The 23,852-nt window shown below is 43.8% G+C and overlaps 1 protein-coding gene across 4 annotated transcripts in view; it reads right to left on the bottom strand.

The window, feature by feature from the left end:
* The window catches only part of aimp1a (aminoacyl tRNA synthetase complex interacting multifunctional protein 1a), a 75,751-nt gene that overhangs the window by 28,699 nt on the left and 23,200 nt on the right, over nt 1-23,852 (bottom strand). For all 4 annotated transcript variants that reach the window (XM_069925753.1, XM_069925756.1, XM_069925755.1 and 1 more), the window contains exon 2: nt 9,252-9,385. In XM_069925753.1, coding sequence (XP_069781854.1) covers nt 9,252-9,385 — 134 coding nt within the window. The remainder of the gene's footprint in view (nt 1-9,251; nt 9,386-23,852) is intronic.

Here is a 23,852-nt window from a genome sequence, read left to right as displayed (position 1 = left end):
GTGGTCAAAATTGGCTGATGCACATACTGACGGTTTAGATGTTTAAAAAAAATAGGATGAGAGGTAGAAAATGTGAGTAGTACCATTACTGGTCAGGGATATTACCATGACTATAGAAAGGGAGGACGCTGCAGAGAAAGTGTCTACTAAGTCAGTGTGGGTGGAAGTCAGAAACAGGAAGGGAGCTATCACTGTGCTAGGAGTAATCTATAGGCCCCCAAATAGCCGTAGGGACACCGACGAGCTGATAAGCAGGCAGATTTTGGAATGGTGCGGGAAATACGAGGTTGTAGTTATGGGTGATTTCAACTTCCCTAATATTAACTGGCACCTACTAATTGCAAGAGGGAAAGAGGAGTCTGAATTTGTCAGGTGTGTCCATGAAGGATTCCTGACACACTAATGTGGACAACCAGCAGAGAAGAGGAGAAGTCGATCTGGCTCTGGGAAATTAACCTGGTCAGGTGGCTGACCTCTCGGAGGGGGAGCATTTTGGTGAGAGGGACCATAATTCCCTTAGCTTCAACATTGCTATGGAAAAGGATACAGTCAAACTGGGAAAGTTCTTAACCGGGGAAGGGCTAATTATGAAGGGATGAGACAGGAGCTAGTGAGAATAAATTGGAAACAGATGTTCATGGATGGAAGTATTATGGAGGAAGTTTAGGGACCAACTCTGCAGGGTTCAAGATACATGAAAAACTTGGTAGGAAAAGGGAACCGTGGCAAAACAGGTGATGCAACTAGTCAAGAGGAAGAAGGAAGCATATGTTAGATATAGGAAGCAGAAAACAGGAAAGGCTCATGAGAAGGCCTTGGCATGTAGAATTAAGGAGAACCCCAAGGTATTCTATGTGTATGTGAGGAACAGAAGGATTATGAGAATGAAGGTGGGGCAGCTAAAGAATAAAGGAGGGAACATGTGCCTGGAGACAGAGGAGGTTTTGGGGTGGGGAGGTCATAAATGAACACTTTGCATCAGCATTCACAAGAGGAAAGGATCTTGATCACAGTGAGGTCAAAATAGTACAGGCCTGTGTGCTGGACAATGTGGTGATTAAGGAAATGGAAGTGTTGGATCTTCTTAAAAACATCAAGATTGTTAAGTCCCCAGGGTCAGACACGATATACCCCAGGCTGCTGTCCGAAGTGAGAGAAGAGATAACTGGGGCAGTACCGATGATCTTTGAGTCCTCTTTGGCCAAAGGGGATGTGCTGGTGATTGGAGAATGGCAAATGTAGTCCCCTTGTTTAAAAAAGGTAATAGGGAAAATCCTGGGAATTACTGACCAGTAAGTCCTACATCAGTGGCATGCAAACTAATGAAGAGGATTCTTAAGGATAGGATCCATGAGCATTTGGAGAAGTACAGTCTACTCCAGGATAGAAAGCATGGATTTTGAAGGGAAGATCATGTCTCACGAGTCTAATTGAGTTTTTTGAGGGTAGGCCCATGGATGTGGTTTACATGGATTTTAACAAGGCATTTGGCAAGGACACCCACAAGAGACTCATCAAGAAAGTCATGAGGCACAGGATCAGTGGAACCTTGGCTGTGTGGATGAAAAAAATTGGCTTGCAGGAAGAAAGCAGAGTAGTAGTAGAGGAAGGAAAGTATTCTGCCTGGACGTCAGTGACTAGTGGAGTGCCACAAGGATGTATTCTGGATTCTTGCTCTTTGTGATTTTTATAAATGACCTGGATGAAGAGGCAAAAGGAGGAGTCAGTAAGTATTCAGATGACACAAAGGTTGGATATGTTGTAGATGGAGCTGAAGGTTGTTGAAGGTGACAAGAGGATATATATGCAGAGTTGGGCAGAAAAGTGACAGATGGAGTTCAAACCAGATAAGTGTGAGGTAATGCATTTTGGAAGGATAAACCAGAAGGCTGAGTACAGGATTAATGGTCACTTACTTAGAACGTGGATTACCAGAGGGACCTTGGGGTTCAAATCCATACATTCCTTAAGGTTTCCGCACAGGTTGCTAGGATAGTTAAGAAGGCCTATGGGATGCTTGGATTCATTAATGGGGGATTGAATTCAGGAGTAGAGTGGTGATGTTGCAACTCTACAAATCTCTGATAAGACCATACTTAGAAATATTGTGTTCAGTTCTGATCACCTCATTATAAGAAAGTTGTGGAAGCTATGGAGAGGGTGCAGAGCAGATTTACAGGATGTTGCCTGGATTGGAAAACAAGTTTTATGAAGCAAGGTTAACAGAGCTGGGACCTTTCTCTTTGGAGCGTAGAAGAATGAGGAAATTTGATAGAGGTCCACAAGATAATGAGAGGCATAGATAGGGTGGACAGCCAGTTCCTGTTTTCCAGGGCAGGATCAGCAAACACTAAAGGACACAAGTACAAAGTTAAGTGAGGGAAAGTTATGGGAGGCATCAGGAGTAAGTTTTTTTAAAATATAAACACAGAAAGTAGTGGGTGCCTGGAATGCCCTTCCAAGGATTCCGGGGATGGTGGTGGAGTCTGAAACATTAGGGCATTTAGGAGACTCTTAGACTGACACATGGATGAAAGAAAAATAGACAGTTATGGGGTAGGGAGGGTTTAGTACTTTTTTTCCCTGGGTGGTTATATGGGTTGGCACAACATTGAGGACTGAATGGCCTGTACTGTATAGTGTTTTTAAATTAACTCTTTCAGAAATAATCAAGAAAAATACCAGAAAAATGTATTTGGTATTGGGACAGTTTGCTATAAATCATGGCATTAAAATTGAGAGTAAAAACATATTATGACATGCTTAACTTTAATTATTTATCTTTCAGATGAGAAGCAAAATAACTCAAGTTACTAAAACGGCTCCTCTTTGGTTCTCTTTCTATTCATAGAGGAGTTTCTCTGCTGCACAGAATTCTGGGAAGTCAAATCTGTCATTGCTTTTTCCACAGTCTTTATAAATTGTGCGCTATAGTGCTACCAACTTTCCCACGCTGTTTAAAAATTGTCCGCTATTGCTATTCATTTCCTATCTCTCTCCCCACTGCAACTTTCCCACAGCCAAGTTTAAATCTTCACTTTAATGTTTTCTTCCTTCATGTTCCTGCACTCAAGTAAAAACTTGGGCCATTTCAATCTCACAATGTAAATGCCATTTCACACTTGCATGATTGCATCGCTGGTGTCACTAGGGGTCGAAATAGTCAATCCCCGGCATGAGATGACATAATCTGACATCTGTGTTCAGCTGATTTTGCTTTCCCACTATACACTTTAAAGGGTAATCAGCTGTTAATTCCTAGGATCACTTGCAAATGTGAAAGGGGCTTTAAATAGACAAAATTAAGTCTGCAATATATGAAAAAATACCCAGTCTATTTCACAAGAAATAAAAACTCCTGATACATAAATGTGACAAAACCACCAAGTAGTGAACAATCCTGTACTGAAGTCTCATTACAGGGTTACAGATGAAAATCTCTTTCACTCAGGAGCATTAAACACTACAGCTTCAAACCAAGGATCAGAACATATCAGATCTAAAATGAATGCATTTTTAAACTTCCTGCACAGGGCAAAAATTCAAAAGATCCTTTCTATTTTCCCTCCTTAGTTGTCAACCAAGAGCTTCAACTCCTACTGTTCTGCAGTTCTATACACTACAACAACTTCTTGGCATCTCATCTGAACAGGTCACTTTTGGACATTCTAATATACTTTCACACAAATTGGAGAGGAATCTTGCATCAATTTCTCCTATTTTGACCCAAAGTTTGACATCCAGTTTAGTTTCTAATGGCACATACTCTCTAATCACCATGACTATTTTCTTCTACTGTTGCAACCATCACTAACATCTACCCTATTTCTGTTTACATGTGCATAAATAGCCACCTTCCCATTGTTAGCACCAAACTATACAATACCAATTTAATCCAACCCTTCTTCCCACCTTCAGTAAATGAGCTCACAGCAAAAACATTGAACATCTTAATATGTCCCAAACTCCATTCACACTTCACCCTTGTTTGCTAAACTGCTCTTCATTGGAAATGGTTTAGTTTTCAAACTCTTAGGTGTGTTTTCTCACTCTCTGATGGTCTCTCTCTCTTCACTTTATTTGCACAACATTTCTAACCCTATAATGCTTTGAAATTTTAGTAGCTCTCCAATTCCTTACCCTAACATCCTACAATTTCATCAATTTGCAATCCAGGGGCAGGTCTTCAGTGTATTTTTTAATTACATAAAGTGGATAATGGTGGCTAAAATCAATGAAGGCCCTTGGAAAATGAGAAATGGGAATAAATACTGGGTAAAATGGAAATGGCCAAGGCCTTCAATTACTATTCTGTGCCCATCTTCATAGTGGAAAACATGTCCAACGTGCCAAAGAATCATGTGATGAATGCAATGGAAGGAGAGGCCCTCAATACAATCACTATTGGCGCTGAGCAAACTTGTGGGCCAAATGTAAATGAGTCACTGGTTTTGATGGAATGAATCTCAGGGTTTGAAAAAAGCAAAGCCTTATAGACATTGAGGCCATTAGTGAAACTTGGTTGCAGGAGTGGCAGGACTGACAGCTCAATGTTCTGGGTTTCCATTGCTTCAGATGCAATAAAAAGAGGGAAAGGTGGGAAAAAAAAATCAAAGGGGAGGAGTGGTATTGCTCATCAGAGAAAATATCACAGCTGTGCTCAGGATGAATAGACCAGAGGGCTCATCAACTGAGGCTATATGGGTGGAGCTGAGGAACAGGAAAGGTGCATTCATGGGGTTATATTATAGACCACCCAAAAATCAACAGGAATTGGAGGAGTAAATCTGTAGCGAGAGACAGCAGATAGCTGCAGGATACACAAGGTTGTGTTGTAGGAGATTTTAACTTTCCACATATTGAGTGGGACTCCCATACTGTGAAAGGGTTGGATGCCTTGGAGTTTGTCAAATGTGTTCAGGAAAGTTTTCTAAATCAATATATAGAGGTACCAATGAGAGAGATGGCAATACTGGATCTCCAATTGGGAAATGAGACAGGATAGGTGACAGGGGTGCATTTTTGGTCCAATGATCATAACGCCATTAGTCTCAAGATAATTAAGAGAAGGATAGATCTGAGCCTCTGGTCTTTCTCCCATTTAGAATCTCAGCCCATTTTCAAGAAATGAGGAAGGATCTAGAATGCATGGATTTGGGATGTTGTTTTCTGGCAAGAATGTGTGAGGCAAGTGAAGATATTCAAAGGTGTAATTTTGAGGATAAAGAGTTTATATGTTCCTGTCAGGATTAAAAGCAAGGTTAACAGGTAAAGGGAACCATGGTTTTCAAGGGATATTGGGGATCTGATTCAGAAGAGCAAGGTGTATAACAGGTAGAGACAACATGGAGCAAATGAGGTAAAAATGCAAGAAAAACCTCAAGATATCAGAAAAGCTAAAGGAAGACACAAGGTTGCTTTGGCAGACAATGTTAAAGAAAATCCTAAAGGTTTCTACAGGTATAGTAAGAGTAAAATAGTAGCAAGGGAGAAAATTGGTCGCCTTGAAGATCAGAGTGGTCAGCTTTGTATGGATCCAAGAAAGATGGGGGAGATCTTAATTTTTTTTTCCACCATCAGTATTCACTCAGGAAACAGGCACAGAGTTGTGGGAAGCAAGAAAAAACAAGCAGTGAGGTCATAGAAGTCAGAGATTAAAGAGGAGGAGATACTTGCTGTCTTAAAGCAAATAAGGGTGGATAAATCCCCAGAGCCTGACAAGATATTCCCTTGGACCTCAGTGAAGCTAGCATAGAAAATGCAGGAGCTTTGGCAGAGATATTTAAAGTGTACCAGGGTGTTGTGACAGAGGACTGGGGGATAGCTTACGTTCCGTTGTTTAAAAAAGGCTCTAAAAGTAACCTTGGAAATTATAAGCCAGTGAGCCTGATGTCAGTAGTAGGTAAATTATTGAAAGGTATTCAAAGCGATTAGATATACAATTATTTGGATAGCCAGAAACTGACTAGGGACAGTCAATATGGATTTGTATGTGGTAAATCATGTTTAACCAATCTTAATAGCATTTTTAAAGAAGATTACCAGGAAAGTTGATGAAGGAAAGGCTGTGCACGTTGTTTTCATGGACTATAGTAAGGCCTTTGATAAGATCCCACATGGGAGTTTAGTCAGGAAGGTTCAGATGTGAGGAATTCATGGTAAAGTAGTGAGCTGGATTGGACAATGGCTGGATAGGAGAAGCCAGAGAGTAGTGGTGGATAATGCTTCTCAGACTGGAGGCCTGTGACCAGTGGTGTGACTCAAGGATCAGTGCTGGGACCATTGTTGTTTGTTATTTATATCAATGATCTTGATGAAAATGTGGTAAATTGGATCAGTACGTTTGCAGATGACACAAAGATTGGAGGTGTTGCGGACATCGAGAAAGGTTTTCAAAACTTGCAGAGGCATCTGGATCAGCTGAAAATATGGGCTGAAAAAAATGGCAGATGGAATTTAATGCAGACAAGTGTGAGGTTTTGCATTTGGAAGGACAAACCATGAAAAGGACATGCATGGACATGCACGGTAAAGGTAGGGCACTGAGGAGGGTAGTAGAACAAAGGGATCTGGAAATACAAATGCACAATTCCCTGAAAGTGGGATCATGGGTGGATTGAGTTGTAAAGAGAGTTTTTGGCATCTTGGCATTCATAAATCAAAGTATTGAGTATAGGAGTTGGGATGCTATGGTAAAGTTGTACAAGGCATTAGTGAGGCCAAATTTTGAGTATTATGTGAAATTTTGCTACCCAACTACAGTAAAGGTGTCAATAAGATAGAAAGAGAGCAAAGAAGATTTACTAGGATGTTGCCAGACTTCAGGAACTGAGTTACAGGGAAAAGTTAAACAAATTAGGACTTTATTGCCTAGAGTGTAGAAGAATGGCAGGAGATTTGATAGACATATTTAAAATTATGAGGGGATAGATAAAGTAAATGTAGATCGGCTTTTTCCATGGGTTAAGAGTGAAAGGAAGTTTAGGAGAACTTCTTCACACAGATTGGTGGGTGTGTAGAATGAGCTACCAGCTGAAGCAGTAAATGCAGGCTCCATTTGGAGGCCAGTGACCAGTGGTGTGCCTCAGGGATCTGTATTGGGCCCATTGTTGTTCGTTATATACATTAATGATCTAGATGATGGGGTGGTGAATTGGATTAGTAAATAGGCGGAATAGTGGATAATGAAGAAGGTTTTCAAGGATTGCAGAGGGATTTGGGCTGCTTAGAAAAGTGGGCTGAAAAATGGCAGATGGAATTTAATACTGATAAGTGTGAGGTGCTTCATTTTAGTAAGAAGAATCAAAACAGAACATACGTAGTAAATGGGAGAGGATTGATGAATACAGAAGAGCAGAAGGATTTAGGAGTAACGGTACATCGTTCCCTGAAGGTAGAAACTCATGTGAATAGGGTGGTGAAGAAGGCTTTTAGTATGCTGGCCTTTATCAATCATTGCATGGAATATAGGAGTTGGGAAGTGATGTTGAGATGGTATAAGGTGTTGGTTCGGCCTAATTTAGAGTTCTGTGTGCAGTTCTGGTCGCCTAATTATAGGAAGGATATAAACAGAGTGGAGAGAGTGCAGAGAAGATTTACCAGAATGTTACCTGGGTTTAAGCATCTAGAGTACAGGGAGAGATTGGGCAGATTAGGTCTTTATTCTTTGGAGCGTAGAAGGTAGAGAGGGGATTTGATAGAGGTATTTAAGATTATGAAAGGGCTAGACAGAGTGGATGTGGATAGACTATTTCCGTTAAGAGTAGGAGAGATTGAAACAAGAGGACATAAGTTAAGAGTTAAGGGGCAGAGGTTTAGAGGTAACATAAGGGGGAACTTCTTTAGTCAGAGAGTGGTAGCGGTGTGTAATGAGCTTCCGGGAGAAATAGTGGCGGCAGAGTCAATTTTATTATTTAAGAAAAAGCTGGACAAGTATATGGATGAGAAGAAGGTGGAGGGTTATGGTCATTGTGCAGGTAGGTGGGACTAGAGAGGAGTGTTTGGTTCGGTGTGGACTAGAAGGGCCTAATGGCCTGTTTCCGTGCTGTAATTGTTATATGTTATTTTACGATTTAAGAAGAATTTGGACAGGTACACAGATGGAAGAGGTATGGACTGGGGGCAGGTCAGTGGAACTAGGTAAATAAAATAGTTTGGTACACATTAGAATGGCCAAAGTGGTCAGTTTTTGTGCCGTAATGTATTCAGGGCAATTCTGTGGACAGGTCTTGCCAGATTAGATTTCAAGGCAGCAAACATGCAAAAGTAAAGTCATAAAGTATCTTCTTGCTAAATGCCTCTGCCTCTCTTGATTTCATTAAGACACATTATACAATTTTGACCTTCTTTTAATGATATTCCAGGAGAGGTTTTGGTTAATTTACCCAATTAAAACTGCAATAGGAGTGATAGCAGTGCTGTTGTTAACTAAGAAATATTGAGACAATTTTTTTTCATTTCACAAAGGAACTGCAGTCAAACTCCTATCGCTACATAGGTTCGTAATCAATAATGACAGCAAGAACAAACACTGATTTAGTTCAAATATAATTAATACAACACAAAATTTGTTGAGGGTAATCACAATTTATGAGGGGTATCTTAATAATGAAGAAAAAAAAAGCAACTCAAAATCTAAAAAATTCCTGATAAGTTTTTCCAACCCCTCAAATCAACTGAAAGTGAGGGTGGCATGGAACACTGCTATACCATTTGCTTGTCCACTTAAGAGTAAAGTGATCATGGTATTTCTCAGCAGTAACCTAAACTCCTATTGGTTAGCCAGAGTAACACAAAAGCAGTTTGAAAAGCAACTCCTTAGACATTTGTCAATCTAGCACACTATCACAGCGCATTGTGAAGTCTTTCCAAAAATTCATATCGCCAACCAAAGTTAAGATGCTTGGGTAATTTCAATGTCAGTCAATCTTGGTTACTAGACCTCTACAAATGATCAAGTTTGATTTCACGCACACTTATTAAGTACGCTTCACTTGATTTCTTTTGGAAGAAATCATCCTGATTCTATTCTGAACAATCGTTGCAAGTTTCTGTTTTCTTACTACTTGGAATAGATTATTTTCCAATTAAAATAAATGTTTGCTGTGATTATTGAGGCTACATCCCATCCTATATTAAACTCTGGATGATGCAGTATTATCGATAATGGGCATTGTTAAGACATATAATTGTATAAAAACAAGAAAGTAATCCGAAAAATACATCAACCAATTAATACATTCCAAACTTACTTGCTTTCTCTTTAAGTAATGCTACTTGTTGTTTAAGGTATTCAATGACTTGGTCAGCGTCTGCAGCCCTCTGCTCCAAGCGATTTAATAGAGCACGATCACTAGACATCCTTATCAATCGATGAATCAGAAACCTGAGGAACAAAAAAGAAGAAACTCAGTCCTCACAAAGATGCCAAGCCACAACAAATTTTAAAAAAGAGTTCCAAGTCTGGAAATACCTGCTTTGCAAGAACTAAATGTTCAAAGAAATTCTAAAGCACTACATAACACATGAACAGAACCCCAATTTTTTTCATCCTAAAGTTTTAAAAGGTCTGCTAATATCACATGATGCTTTTTATACAATTCTAAACAGAGACAATATTAATTACACTTCAAGGCAAACTATGTTTTGAAGTTCCTGCACTTAATAAATTTAAGGAGTTTATAATACAAAGTTGTTTCATCTTCTCTGAAGGCTATTTATTCACTTTTCAGGATACAAGCATGGCTGATATCAATCTCCAATGCTCCTGCAGCTTCTGCTACCTCACAGACTCCTATTCAAACTATTTGCAACCCAAGGTCCAGATCCAAACCTTCAATATGCTTAGGAAGGCTTCAGTGCCTGATGCCCTTCAGAAGCACTTCTTGCCCTCAGCACCATTTTGAATTCCAGTTTCAATACCTGGTTGCCATGATCCAGCCTCTTGCACCTTGCAGACTGGTGTGAGCCCTTTGACTTCAGGTTGCCAATATCCATAACCTGTGTGAGTCCTTCAGCTACCGAGTCCTTTGCTGGCACAGTCTTCATCCTGTTGGATCACCTCCTGTGCTTCTCCTTCTCAACAGAGGGGTGTTCTCCCAGTTTTTGGTGCCCAGTGCCAGTCTGCTGCTCCCCTCTTAAGTCTGCAACACCTCATAGGCACAGGCTTAGTGATGCAGGATTTTAAACAATGATTGTCAGCTCCTTTAACAGGCTATTTAAAGTTGGTATGGAGCAGTCAACATTAGGACTGGATGGTAGAGTAGCACTTATCTCCATTCCCTGCCCTTCGCACCAGTGACAACGCTGTCGTTACAGCGGCTCCGCTGCCTTTTTTTCGATGAAGGGCCTGAACTGTATTTCCAAATCAGCAACTTGGAGAACATAAACGCGATACTTCCATGAACCCAAAGTTTTGTCTATCTTGGTACAACAGTTGTGAGATGCTATTGCACAAACATCGACACATGAAAATGATCACTGGCTGACAAAGGTTTTCCAAAATTCCAACTGCATTCGCACAAGAAATCAGCAACTTCAGGACAGAAGGACAAGGGACAAAATTACAGAACAGATGGGAATACATTAATATTGAGGCTCTAGTTGAGAAGAATGAAGTGCATATCAGGTACAAGCTCCAAGGAAGGGAGTGTTAAGAAACACAACAGAACACCAGGAACTCAGGAGGGCTAAAAGAAGGCATGATGTGGCACTGGCAGACAAGCTGCAGGAAAATCCCAAGAGCTTCAATGGATATATTAAAAAGGAGAATATGGGACAAAATTGGTCCCATTAAAGACCAGAGTGGTCACCTATACATGGAGCCAAGAAATGAGGGAATTTTTTTAGCATCGGATTTTACTCGGGAAATACACAGAAGTTAGGGATTGCTGAGGACAAAAAGTGCTTATTGTCTTAAGGCAAATAAAATTGGATATTCCTTTTGACCTGAAAGGAGGCCAAACAGGTTATTTCAAATGTCCTTAGCCACGGGTGAAGGGGCAGAGGATAGCTAATGTTGTTCAGTAGTGGCCCACGCATGGAGGCACGGACCTGCCCACAAAATGCCTGACGAACGCAATGACTGCGCGGATCTGGGGGTGACGGCGGCCATTGTCCCAGGGGACATCCAGCACAGCAGGAAGGCGTTGAACTGCGGAAGGCCGGCGCTCTGATGACGCAGGCCCTGACGTCGGCGCCTGGGCCCATATAAAAATAAGATCCAGTGCAGCAAACCAGTCTCAACTTCCAAGGCTTTGGTCTGCGTGTCGTTCTCCTCCACACCCATGTTGTATGACCCTGACAGGTCCAACTGGCAGTTGGACCCGAAGATAACAAACCAGGTGGACCAGTGGCCATCTATGCGGTCTCACTCAGGCTCCTAAAGTTTTGGATGTCACAGCTGAATGAGGCTCAGTTCCAACTTCGACACATCGCCACCGCCGACACCCGCTATTTTTACGTTGTGAACACACTTGATCAGGACACAGCTACAAGGGTCATAAACATTCTATAGCAGCCTCTAGAGCAAGGCAAATATGTGGCCCTCAAAGAGCTGTTAGCCCGCACTTTCAGGCTCTCCTGGCACGAGCGCTCAGTCCATTTGCTGCATATGGGCATATGGACAGATTAGGGGGACAGGGCTCCGTCCACCCAAATGAGCAAGATGCTCACTCTGATGAAGGGCCACAAGCCTTGCCTGCTTTTTGAGCAGACCTTTCTGGATCAACTGCCCGAGGACATCTGACTTTTTCTCATGGATGCGGACTTCAGCAACCCCTGGAGAGTTGCGGCCCAGGCAGACATGCTCAGGAGAGAGGATACCAGCATCGTCAAAAGACCACATCAGCAAGCCCCACAAATAACCAACTACGAAACCAAGACTAGCAGAGAGGCGTTAGTACCCTGGGACAATTCTGCTACTATAATCAGCAATGGGGTGCAGAGCCCTGTCAATGCCACCCACCCTGCAGGTTTCGTTGATGGTTGGCCCCTGTGATAGCCTCCACTATGCTTGGGACTCCTTCTCGGGTAGGCATTTCCTTGTTCAACACTGGCACCGAGTTAAGTATCCTGTCCCCAGCAGGCCTTCAACATCCGCAACAGCAAGTAGGGCCCAGCACTGAGGGCAGCCAACAACTCCTCCATCCAGATTTTTAGTACCCACACCACCCCACTTCAGTTTAACAACAGCCGGTTTACATAGACTGTTAACCTCGCAGCAGTGGTGCAACCGTTCCTGGGGCCCGACTTCATTCATGCCCACTGCCTAGTTGTAGACCTCAAAGAATGGCGCTTGGTGCATGCCAGAACTTTTTCATACTTTACCTCTGGGGAAGCCAAACTACCTGCCCCCCACCTTGACTCTATAACGCTTTCAGATAATGAGTTCACCCACATCCTGGTGAAGTTCCCCTCAATAGTGGCACCACAGTTCTCCATGGCCGAGCCAAAGCATGGGGAAAGGCATCACATCCTGACTGAGGGTCCCTACATCAAGCCAGGGCACGCTGGCTCCCTCTCGGAAAAGCTCAGACTTGCGAAGATAGAGTTCAAGAAAATGAAGGAGCTGGGGATTGTATGGCACTTCGACAGTCCATGGGCTTCCCATCTCCACATGGTGCTTAAAAAAAACACTGGTGGGGGGAGGGGGTGGAGGCCATGCAGCGACTACTGTCACCTCAATGAGGCCACCACATCTGACTGATATCCTGTGCCCCATTTCCAAGATTTTGCCTCCATCCTGCATGAGGCATGAGTGGACTTCATCTAGGGCAGGGGTGTCAAACTCAAATTCACGGAGGGCCAAAATTAAAAACTTGGACTAAGTCGAGGGCCGAACTAAATATTCATTGAAAATTTTCAACAACATCTGCATGTTTTCTCTTCTTTCAACATATGTAATGTTAAACTTTTTATTATTAAAATAAATGTTTAATAATAGTTTTGGATAAACTCTTTCATTGTCATTGTCATTGGCCCATTTCCTTTAGAGTTCTGAAACCGTGCACATGACGAGTCAATGAGGGATGATTAAAGCAGTGGTCTTCAAACTTTTTCTTCCCACCCACAGACCACCTTCAGCAATCCCTTACTAATCACAGAGCACCAATGGCACAGGGACGCGAGTGGAAAGAAAAAGGTTGAGAACTGTTGTATTGTGGTAACTCCACATCTGATTAGGTTAATTGTTAGGCAAGTGGTCAGAGAAGGACCCCCCCCACCCCAAGAAAGGCTTAAATCACAGGAACAAAATAAGCTTCCGTCTCACTGCTCCCAATCTTACACACAGTCCTGATGTGGAATGTGGGGTCGCAGCTCCACATTCACCCGAGTTCAGGTGCTGTCTGTGTGGAGTTTGTACGCTCTCCCCTTGTCTTGGACTAACAGGTCGGTCGCCTGACGAAGGCACCCGAGCCCCCCGTTGAAACGCCGGCGTCCGGGGCGGTGGAGGAATTGGCTGAGAAGAGCGCGTTGCTCCCACCCCCCTCCCATGGTTGGAGAGGGATTAAACTGCGATCTCACGGCGCCAGGCTCGTCTCCAACAAAAGGAGCGGGAGGCAGGGTCCGCCGCGCACGGAGCGAGGGGGAAGGCATCGCCAACGAGATGTTCGATCTGGCGTCGCCGCTGAAGCGCAGACCCAGCGAGGATGGTCCCCAACTCCAGCCGCGTCTGTGTGTCCGGGAGCCGGGCGGGCTGAGTGCGGCGCTCTGATCCCCGGGATTCGGGACTCTGAGATCCCTCCACAGCTCCGGCGTCTTCATTTTCACCTTCAGTGTGCATGCGCTATACTGGCGCGGCGGCCAGCGGGCCATCTCTAATATATATTTAATATGATCTTGCGGGCCAAATATAATTATATGGCGGGCCAGAGTTTGACATGTGTGATCTAGGGGATCCACCAAATCCCAGTTCACCTGCAGGATGTTCCCAAGACTGTGATTATAATCCCCTTTGCCCTGTTTGAATTCCTTTGGATGCTCTTTGGGAGAAAAACGCACCACAAACTGTTCAGTGGCTGATGGACGCAGTGGGCTGGGACCTCCCATTTGCGTTCATCTATTTGGATGATATCCTCAGCGCAAGCCACAAAGACCATGCTGCCAATCTGAGACAACTGTGCACCCAGCTGAGTGAATTTGGTTTGACAATTAACCCTGCAAAGTGCCAATTCTGCCTGGACACTATTGATTTCCTGGGGCATAGAATAAACAAACAGGGCAACACCCCTCACTGAGAAGGTCGAGGAGGTCCGGCACTTCTCCAAGCCATGTACAGTAAAGGGGCTACAGGAATTCGCCAGTATGATAAACATTTACCACAGATTCATACCGGCAGTGGCCCACATCAGGCACCCCTTCTTTGAGCTAATGTCGAACAAGTCAAAGGACATTACTTGGGACAATGAGCCTTCGTGGGCATTCCAGAATGTCAAAGACCCGCTGGACAATGCCACCCTCCTGGTACACCCCAGACCTACTGCTCTGATAGCCAACGTCTCCAGCACAGCAGTAGGAGGTGTACTGAAAGATCATTGAAGGCCAATAGCAACCCCTGGCCTTTTTGAGCAGACATCTTTGCCTTGCAGAGCTTTCAACCAAGTGCTATTGGCACTGTACCTGGCAGTAAGACATTTCCATTACTTTCTGGAAGGTTAGCAATTTAAGGTCTGACCTTCGCCCTCCATAAGGTATTGGACGCCTGGTCGGGCTGACAGCAGTGACACTTATCCTACATGTCTGAATTTACCATGGATATGTAAGCACATCGGAAGTGGGGGGGAAATCAATGTGGCAATTGAAGCTCTGTCATGTCTGTGATCGAATTGGTCCATGCCCTGTCCTGGGGGTTGACTACGTGGCCCTTGCCAAAGCGCAGCAGGATCCGTGTATAGGACAATCGTCTCTGGTCTCAGGGTGGAATATATCCCTGTCAGCCCAAATAATCTGACATTAATGTCCACCGGCAGACCTCATATCATCGTCCATGCACAAAGATGCAGAGCAGCCCACAAAAATGGCCAATGAACGTGGTGACCATGCAGAGCTGGGGATGCACTGGGTATTATCTCAGGTGACCTCCCACACAGCAGGAATGCTAGCCAATCCTAGGCCAGCGCTCCGATGACGCGGTGCCCTGACATTAGCGTCTAGGGCCCATACAAGCGTGATGGCTAGTGCAATAAACCAGTCTCGACTTTAAGGCTTTTGGGTGGGGGGGGGGGGGGGTTTGTGTGTGTGTGTGTGTGTGTGTGTGTGTGTGTGTGTGTGTGTGTGTGTGTGTGTGTGTGTGTGTGTGTGTGTGTGTGTGTGTGTGTGTGGCTCTTCTCCACACCCACGTAGCGCAAATGCTACAGTTCCATTGTTTACGGAAGGCTCCAAGAATAATCTACGTAATTATGGGCCAGTGACCCTGACATTAATATACCTTTCAATAACTTACCCACTGTTAAAAACACCAGATAAACAAGTACTTAGACTGACAGAATCTGATTAGGGAACGTCAACATGGCTGTGTGCATGTTAGTTCATGTCTAACCAAAGCTGATAGTTTTGAGGTTACTTGGAAAGTTGGGAAGGAAAGGCAGTGTCTACATGAACTTTAGTTAGGCCTTTGAAAAGGTACCACGAGGGAAGTTTGTCAAGAGGTTGAGTCACTTGGTATTCACGATAAGGTATTAAATTAGATTAGAGGATGGCTTTGTGGGAGAAGCTAGAGAATGGTAGTGGATGATTGGCGACCTGAGTGGACATTGACTAGTTGTGCACCTCCAGGATTGGTTTTGGGTGCACCATTTGCCATCTAGGTCAACAATCTGCAGATGACATTAAGATTGGAGGGGTGTAGCAAACTGTAAGGAAGGCTTTCAAATCTTGCAGCAGGATCTGAACCAGCACGTAAAATTGGATACAAAATGGCAGATGGAATTGAATGCAGACAAGTGAGGTGTTGCAATTTGGGAGTACAAACCAGGTTAGGATTAGCGTAAATGGAGGGGACTGCAGAGTGAGGGATCTGGGAATACTGAAACACATTTTCTTGAAAGTGGTGTCACAGTTAGATAGGGGAGATAGATTTAAGATTGCGCTGGTGACCCACGGCGACGTTCTGCAGGGTGAAATATTCCTTTAAAATACTTACCTTCTGAGCTGCTTTAAATGAAATCAATTGCATGCCTTTTTTTCCCCTCTTGGACCAGCTGCTGAACAGAATTAATGATCTATAAATCTCCTGGGTAACAGCTGAGTCAGGAACAGGCCAGCTGAGAAGCAGAGGCCTTTAAAGGGCCACACCACCACCAAGGTCGAGGCTGGAAACGTGGAGTGAGAGCCAGGATCCAAACAAGAATGAAGTGCAGGAGTCTGAGACTTCCCTTACCATCTTTATTATTGGTGAATGCCCAGTCAACTAGAGAATAAAACTGAAGTCACGAGGGCGAGGCTGCTTTATCAGAGACAGGCAAGACAAATCTCAGCCTGGTCTTAATGCAGCAAGCAACTAACAGCAAGCAATCAGATGGTTTCACCTTTTAGTACTGGATCAGAACTCAGATTCTGGCAAAGAGAGAAGGAGCAGTGTGCGCTTTTCAGATAATGCTGGTGTAGCACAGGCATTTGGAGTTACATCAACCTTCTGCTCTACTGCCTGAGAGAAAAATCTCAATTAAATGCAGATCCTTCTATCTACCAGGAAAGTTCTCAACAGTGATTCTCACCGGAGCTTATATCCCTCCCAATGCTGAATACAAATCGGCACTTGCTTTGCTGCATGATGTGGTCAGTAAACAATAGACAACCCACCCCACGCACAACAAATCTTAGTTGGCAAATTTTACCAGGTCGGAATAAAGAAAACCCTGCTAACACCAGCATGTAACCTGCTGTACCAGCAGTCCCAGAACACTCAATCACTGCTACACCAAGATAAGGGTGGCCTACTGTTCTTTCCCGAGACCACATTTTTCCCAAGTCAAATCACCTGGCTGTCCTACTTCTGCCTTCATATTGACAGAGCCTAAAAAGAGATGCTCTGGAGAACAGGACACCTAGAAAGTGGCCACAGGAGGCTGAAGAATGGTTACAGGACTTTAAGTCAGCAGATTTGATGGTGTTCAAGGACTCTGCTCAGGGTCTAAATGATTATAGCAGGGCTGTCACAAACTTTATCAGAACCGTTGTGGACAAGCATGTCTCAACAAATCATTTAGGGTATTCCCCAACCAGAAGCCCTGGAAGAACAATGAAATCTAGAACCTGCTGAGAGCCAGATCACAGGCATTTAAGTCTTGATATTAAGGTCAATACAGAAGGAGCAGGTATGACCTATGGAAAGCCATCTCCTAGGTGAAGTGGAAATCCCAAATGAAAATGGAAAAATATTGAAGGACACCTGACATAATCGGATACAAAACCAAATCTGGTGAGGTAGCAGATGGCAAAGCTTCACTCCCATAAGAACACAATGCCTTCTACTTCCTATTTTAAATCACAGTAACGGTGAAGAATCACCCTTCTGCATCCCCAAGCCCCTGATGATCCTCTCCTGTCCATATACAAGGATGACGTATGAGCTGCCTTCGGGAGAGTGAATCCAATGAAAGCATCCAGTCCGGACAGAGTACCAGGCCTATTAAAAATCTGTGCTGACCAATTTACCAATGTATTTATGGATATATTCAATATCTCACTCCAGCAGGATGTGGTACCCACCTAATTCAAATAGGTGTCCATCATACTGGTGCCCAAGAGTATAGTAACCTGCCTAAATGACTATCAACCAACAGTAATTACATTAACAGTGATGAAGTGTTTTTGAAAGGCTGGTGTTGAAGACACCTGGACAGCAAAGATGCATTCATCAGAATCCTCTTGATCAACTACAATTCAGCATTTAACACTATCATCCCCTCAAAACTGATGAGCAAATTCCAGGACCTAGGACTCAAACCTTTCCTCGTTCCAGCACACTAATGTCTTCATGAGGAAAGTACGCCAGTGCCTCTTCTTCTTCAGGAGTTTGCGGAGATTTGGTATGACATTGGAAATTCTGGCAAATTTTTTAGGAGTATTGTTTTTAATATAGCTTTTTCTGTCCTATAGGTTTGTATTGTATTATATCTTGGCTTTTTATTCTCCAGTACTTCTGCCATATGTTCCCTCTTAAGATTCTTCGTATAGGATATAATTTGTCCCCTTAAACATGCTTTAAGTGAGTCCCATATCAGAAAACCTATTAGTAGCATGCTGTGGATCCTTGACAATTGCTGCTGCTCTCCGATGGCAGCTTTCCCTGGGGAGGGTTTTGCCTGTGATGTCCTGGACTATAGCCACTATGTTTTGCAGGGATTTATATTCAGATAATAAAGATAAGCGTATACAGAGCCGTTGTCATACCCACACTCCTGTTCGGCTCCGAATCATGGGTCCTCTACCGGCATCACCTACGGCTCCTAGAACGCTTCCACCAGCGTTGTCTCCGCTCCATCCTCGACATCCATTGGAGCGCTTTCATCCCTAACGTCGAAGTACTCGAGATGGCAGAGGTCGACAGCATCGAGTCCACGCTGCTGAAGAATCAGCTGCGCTGGATGGGTCACGTCTCCAGAATGGAGGACCATCGCCTTCCCAAGATCGTGTTATACGACGAGCTCTCCACTGGCCATCGTGACAGAGGTGCACCAAAGAAAAGGTACAAGGACTGCCTAAAGAAATCTCTTGGTGCCTGCCACATTGACCACCGCCAGTGGGCTGATATCGCCTCAAACCGTGCATCTTGGCACCTCACAGTTTGGTGGGCAGCAACCTCCATATAAGAAGACCGCAGAGCCCACCTCACTGACAAAAGGCAAAGGAGGAAAAACCCAACACCCAACCCCAACCAACCAATTTTCCCCTGCAGCCGCTGCAACCGTTTCTGCCTGTCCCGCATCGGACTTGTCAGCCACAAACGAGCCTGCAGCTGACGTGGACTTTTACCCCCTCCATAAATCTTCGTCCGCGAAGCCAAGCCAAAGAATATTCAGAGGTATTAATGTCGTCACACCAGACCGTAATGCAACCAGTCAGCACATTTTCCTCCATGAAGCCTTAGTCAAGGCACGAGCAAAACTAGGGTGGCCAGATATCCAGTTTTAGGATGAACAGTCCGGCTTTTGAGCTCTCTATCCTCCGTCTGGTGCCACTTCAAGCCGGACATCAGTTTGTCCTCCATTCGGGGGGTGAAGGGCCAGAAAGGGAAAGGGAGGCGGATACTCATCTTGTGAAATGGGGCATCCTGGGATCCATAGGCCGTGCGTGGCTATGTTTCTTCTTGCGGGTATGCACAACAGAATGGAGCACTGGGGCTGGTTGGTGCATGCGCGGTGAGCCCGCAGACAGGGGAAAACACAGTTCTGATGCAGTCAGCAGTGCTTCGAAGTCAATTGGAGTAGTGGCGACTTTGAAGAAGGGTGAGTGAGGCTCCACATTCATTTCTTTATTTATACTGTATGAATGCATGTATTGTATGTAATAAGTAAAATGATAAATCACAGAATAGGAAAAAGGGCTCTAGCAGAAAATCAGATTTATGTTGAAATAGCTAGGTTTTTGCTGGATTTATATGGGCAAAAATAGTTTCATGTTAGCATTATTATTTAATAAAATAACCAAGGTGATCATCTGTTTGCCTTTGCTGCTTTTGCAATACATTTTATATTTTTATTTTATAAACACACTATTTATATTATTTATATAGTCCTCAGAGCCGGCATCAAGGGGGGGGGGGGGGGGAACATTTGCAGACATGCCCCCCCCCCCCCAAGACAGGTTATTGTACCCCCTCCACCCTTTCTTCTTTGGCTTGGCTTCGCGGACGAAGATTTATGGAGGCTAATGTCCACGTCAACTGCAGGCTCGTTTGTGGCTGACAAGTCCGATGCAGGACAGGCAGACACGGTTGCAAGGGAAAATTGGTTGGTTGGGGTTGGGTGTTGGATTTTTCCACCTCCACCCACAGCACTAGCATCAGCATGCAATACAAGTAAGCCAAGCCCATCCCCACCCCTCACCCGCAGAGAGAGTCTTTGAATGGCAGTTTGTGCCCACCCCATTAGACTTACATTGATGCCAACCCTGCATGTCCTCCTTTTTGGAAATTTGGAACTGACTGCCTGTCCTCAGCAAACCATAAGAAAGCATCTGAATAAAATGGTGTGGGGGGAAGAGGCACAGGTCACAAGCAAGATATCGTAGGTGGATTTGGGTGAGGACAAAAGAGAAACAAAAAGTTGAGATCTGATGGTGGGGGTGGGGGGGAGGATTGCTCTCTAAATGGAGAGGGAATGAGGAGGTGAGCAGGAGGAAAAGGGACAGAGGGATGGGGAAGAGAGGGAGGCAGGGGTGTGACCTATCAGAAACTGGAGAAGTTGATCTCAATGCCATTTGGATGAAAAGTGCCCACACAGAAATTTGGCAACCCACTGTTCAAAACTGTTCAATATTAATGTCAAATGGTAGCTTGATCAATTCTCATTGGCATCTGGCAAATCATTCTGGAAGGAGGTGACCAGCCAATTATCAAGATGATATTGGTACCAAAGAAACAGGAAAAAAGGATGAGGTCCAACAAGCTGAATTTAGGAAGCTAGGAGATTAATTAAAAAAATAGGATCTGGTCATATGAGGAACAGCAGAATTATTAGGATGAATAGGAGGCTTGAGAAATGGTGCAAGAGAGAAGATTTCAGATTCCTGATTGATTGGTACCAGTTTCTGGGGAGGTGGGACCAGTACAAACAAAACAGTGTACACCTGGCTAGGCCCAGGATTAATGTTCCAGGGGAATTGTTTTATAGAGCTGTTAGGGAGGACTTAAATTAATATGGCAGCAGGACTGGAATCCATGCAGAAAGACAAAGAGAAGCAATGTAGTGACCAAAGCAAAAGTTAGAGAGGGAAAGATTGCAAAAAGACAAACATTACTGGTTTCCGAAAGGACAATTCGTACAAGACACTTTTTCTGAATGACTCTTGTATTAGAAGCAAAATTAATGAGCAGAAATCAGTAAAAATGAGTCTGCTTTAATGGCCGCTACAGAAATGTAATGGCAGGGTGGAGATGATTGGAAATCAAAGAAACAAAGGAGGTGGCATAGCACCCTTGATCAAGGATGAGCTCAGGGCAAAAGTGAGAAACAACGTACAGCAAAATCCCCCTTATCCAGAATTCAAGCATCCAGCAACCCCAAGCAAGTGGCAAAAAAGAGGAAACAAATAAAGATTTAAAATAAATAAGGATTAAAAATAAAAAGTTTAAATTGTAAAAGTAAATTTTCTCCAAAGTAATTGTTACAGGTTATATGATATATAAATGTCTTTAAAAGAGATAACTGTGGGGGTTCAGTGTAGGTCACTTCACAGAGTAAAACAAATTTCATTTAAAATGCAAGAGCTTTGCTTGAAGCGAGGCATTCAGGCACCCAGTGATTTTTGCAAAGACAATGGTACTACTTTGTAAAGGATTTCAAAAGCAGGTGCAAATGAAAAGTCCAGGCTCAAGAGCTGATAAAGATTATTCAAGGATTAGGTTTAGAGCCTTGGGAGGAGGTTTGGTTTTTATGGGGGAGAGGGGATTTTGAAGATGGGTTGTGAGTTCTGCCTGTTGAAAACCCCATTTTGAAGATGGGTTGTGAGTTCTGCCTGTTGAAAACCCTTGTAGTCCTTTACAAGAGGAAATGGCTGGCTAGAATTTTTCTCCTGAAATAAGGGAAACAAGAGGAACTCTGCAGTGACCTGGAAGAAGAGGTTATCATTTGGAAAACCCATGATGGGACAAGTTTCTTTGGCAAGACACTGAAATGGCTGATCGGGGGAAATCAATTTGTGTGTGTCCAACGAGCAACAAATATCTCTCTGAAACCAACAAGAACCTTCCTGAGTGGTAACCAACCACCTTTAAGCACCAGAGCCTGGTGAAAATAAATAAATGTTAAATTCTGTGCACAGTATAAGAATTGTCCGATACTGATAAACTTGGAGAAGTAAGAAGTGAATGATTGGACTACTAAAGCAAGGAACTTTCCTGAACATATATACATTACACACACGTGTACTTAGAATTAGAAGGGGGTTAAGTTAGGTTAAGTTAATAGTAATAAGTTAAAGTTTGATCCTGTTTTTACGTTTTAAGAAAATTAAAAGCAACTTTTGCTTAAGTAACCATTTGTCTTGGTGATTTTCTATTGCTGCTGGGTTTTGGGGTCCTCTGGGCTTGTAACACAACACATAAACTCTCGGTGAAGATGGGAGCAAGCATTCAGCCAATCATATCCCTCCCATAGCAGCTGTTTGAATAAAGTTGTGTTTGAACAAAATGCTGTCGCCCAAGATGAAGATCCAGCTAATCCCGCCTACCTTAGGGGAAACTCTCAAGAGTCCCCCTCTCCTTGCCTATTAAGAGTCTTTATTACTAAATTATTACATTTAATAGTAAGACTTTATCTGTAAACTTGGGAGATGGGGCAGGGTTGTAATTATGACATTGGTACAGTTAGCATAGCTGTTAACACTGTTATGGTACCAGCAACTGGGATTCAAATTTAAATTTAGTAAGTAACAGGAATTACCTGATTAAAGTGAACTTTACTTAAGGTCTACAATTCAGATATTTTTCAAATTACTTTACATTTTGCACTGTCTTTTAAACTGTTTATTCTTAATGCAAGTATAATAGTTAAGCATTGGAAGGGTCCGGCAACCAGAAAATTCACATATCTGACATCTGTAATCCCCATACGTTCCGGATACTGGGGGTTTTACTGTAATGTACAAGGAACTGAGGTCCTCCATCAGCCAGCTCCCCACCATGACTACCAGCCCCCCCACATCTCCATCGGGCACACAAAACTCAAAACGGTCAACCAGTTTACCTATCTCGGCTGCACCATTTCATCAGATGCAAGGATCGACAATGAGATAGACAACAGACTCGCCAAGGCAAATAGCGCCTTTGGAAGACTACACAAAAGAGTCTGGAAAAACAACCAACTGAAAAACCTCACAAAGATAAGCATATACAGAGCCGTTGTCATACCCACACTCCTGTTCGGCTCCGAATCATGGGTCCTCTACCGGCACCACCTACGGCTCCTAGAACGCTTCCACCAGCGTTGTCTCCGCTCCATCCTCAACATCCATTGGAGCGCTCACACCCCTAACGTCGAGGTACTCGAGATGGCAGAGGTCGACAGCATCGAGTCCACGCTGCTGAAGATCCAGCTGCGCTGGATGGGTCACGTCTCCAGAATGGAGGACCATCGCCTTCCCAAGATCGTATTATATGGCGAGCTCTCCACTGGCCACCGTGACAGAGGTGCACCAAAGAAAAGGTACAAGGACTGCCTAAAGAAATCTCTTGGTGCCTGCCACATTGACCACCGCCAGTGGGCTGATAACGCCTCAAACCGTGCATCTTGGCGCCTCACAGTTTGGCGGGCAGCAGCCTCCTTTGAAGAAGACCGCAGAGCCCACCTCACTGACAAAAGGCAAAGGAGGAAAAACCCAACACCCAACCCACCAATTTTCCCTTGCAACCGCTGCAATCGTGTCTGCCTGTCCCGCATCGGACTGGTCAGCCACAAACGAGCCTGCAGCTGACGTGGACTTTTTACCCCCTCCATAAATCTTCGTCCGCGAAGCCAAGCCAAAGAAAAGAAAAGAAGACAAGGAACAAAACGTTGAATCCATCTAGGTAGAGATTAAGTTTAGTAAAGAGAGAAAGAAAAAAAAACTATGCCACTAGATAAAGCATTACAGTAGTGCAGGCAATTATCCAAGAACTATCTGATGCATTTAAAATTGAAATGGCAGCTGTT

This window comes from Narcine bancroftii, chromosome 3 (assembly GCF_036971445.1).
Source record: "Narcine bancroftii isolate sNarBan1 chromosome 3, sNarBan1.hap1, whole genome shotgun sequence".
NCBI lineage: Eukaryota > Metazoa > Chordata > Chondrichthyes > Torpediniformes > Narcinidae > Narcine > Narcine bancroftii.
The sequence above is the reverse complement of the archived record's forward strand: the minus strand, read 5'-3'. Positions and strand labels throughout refer to the sequence as shown.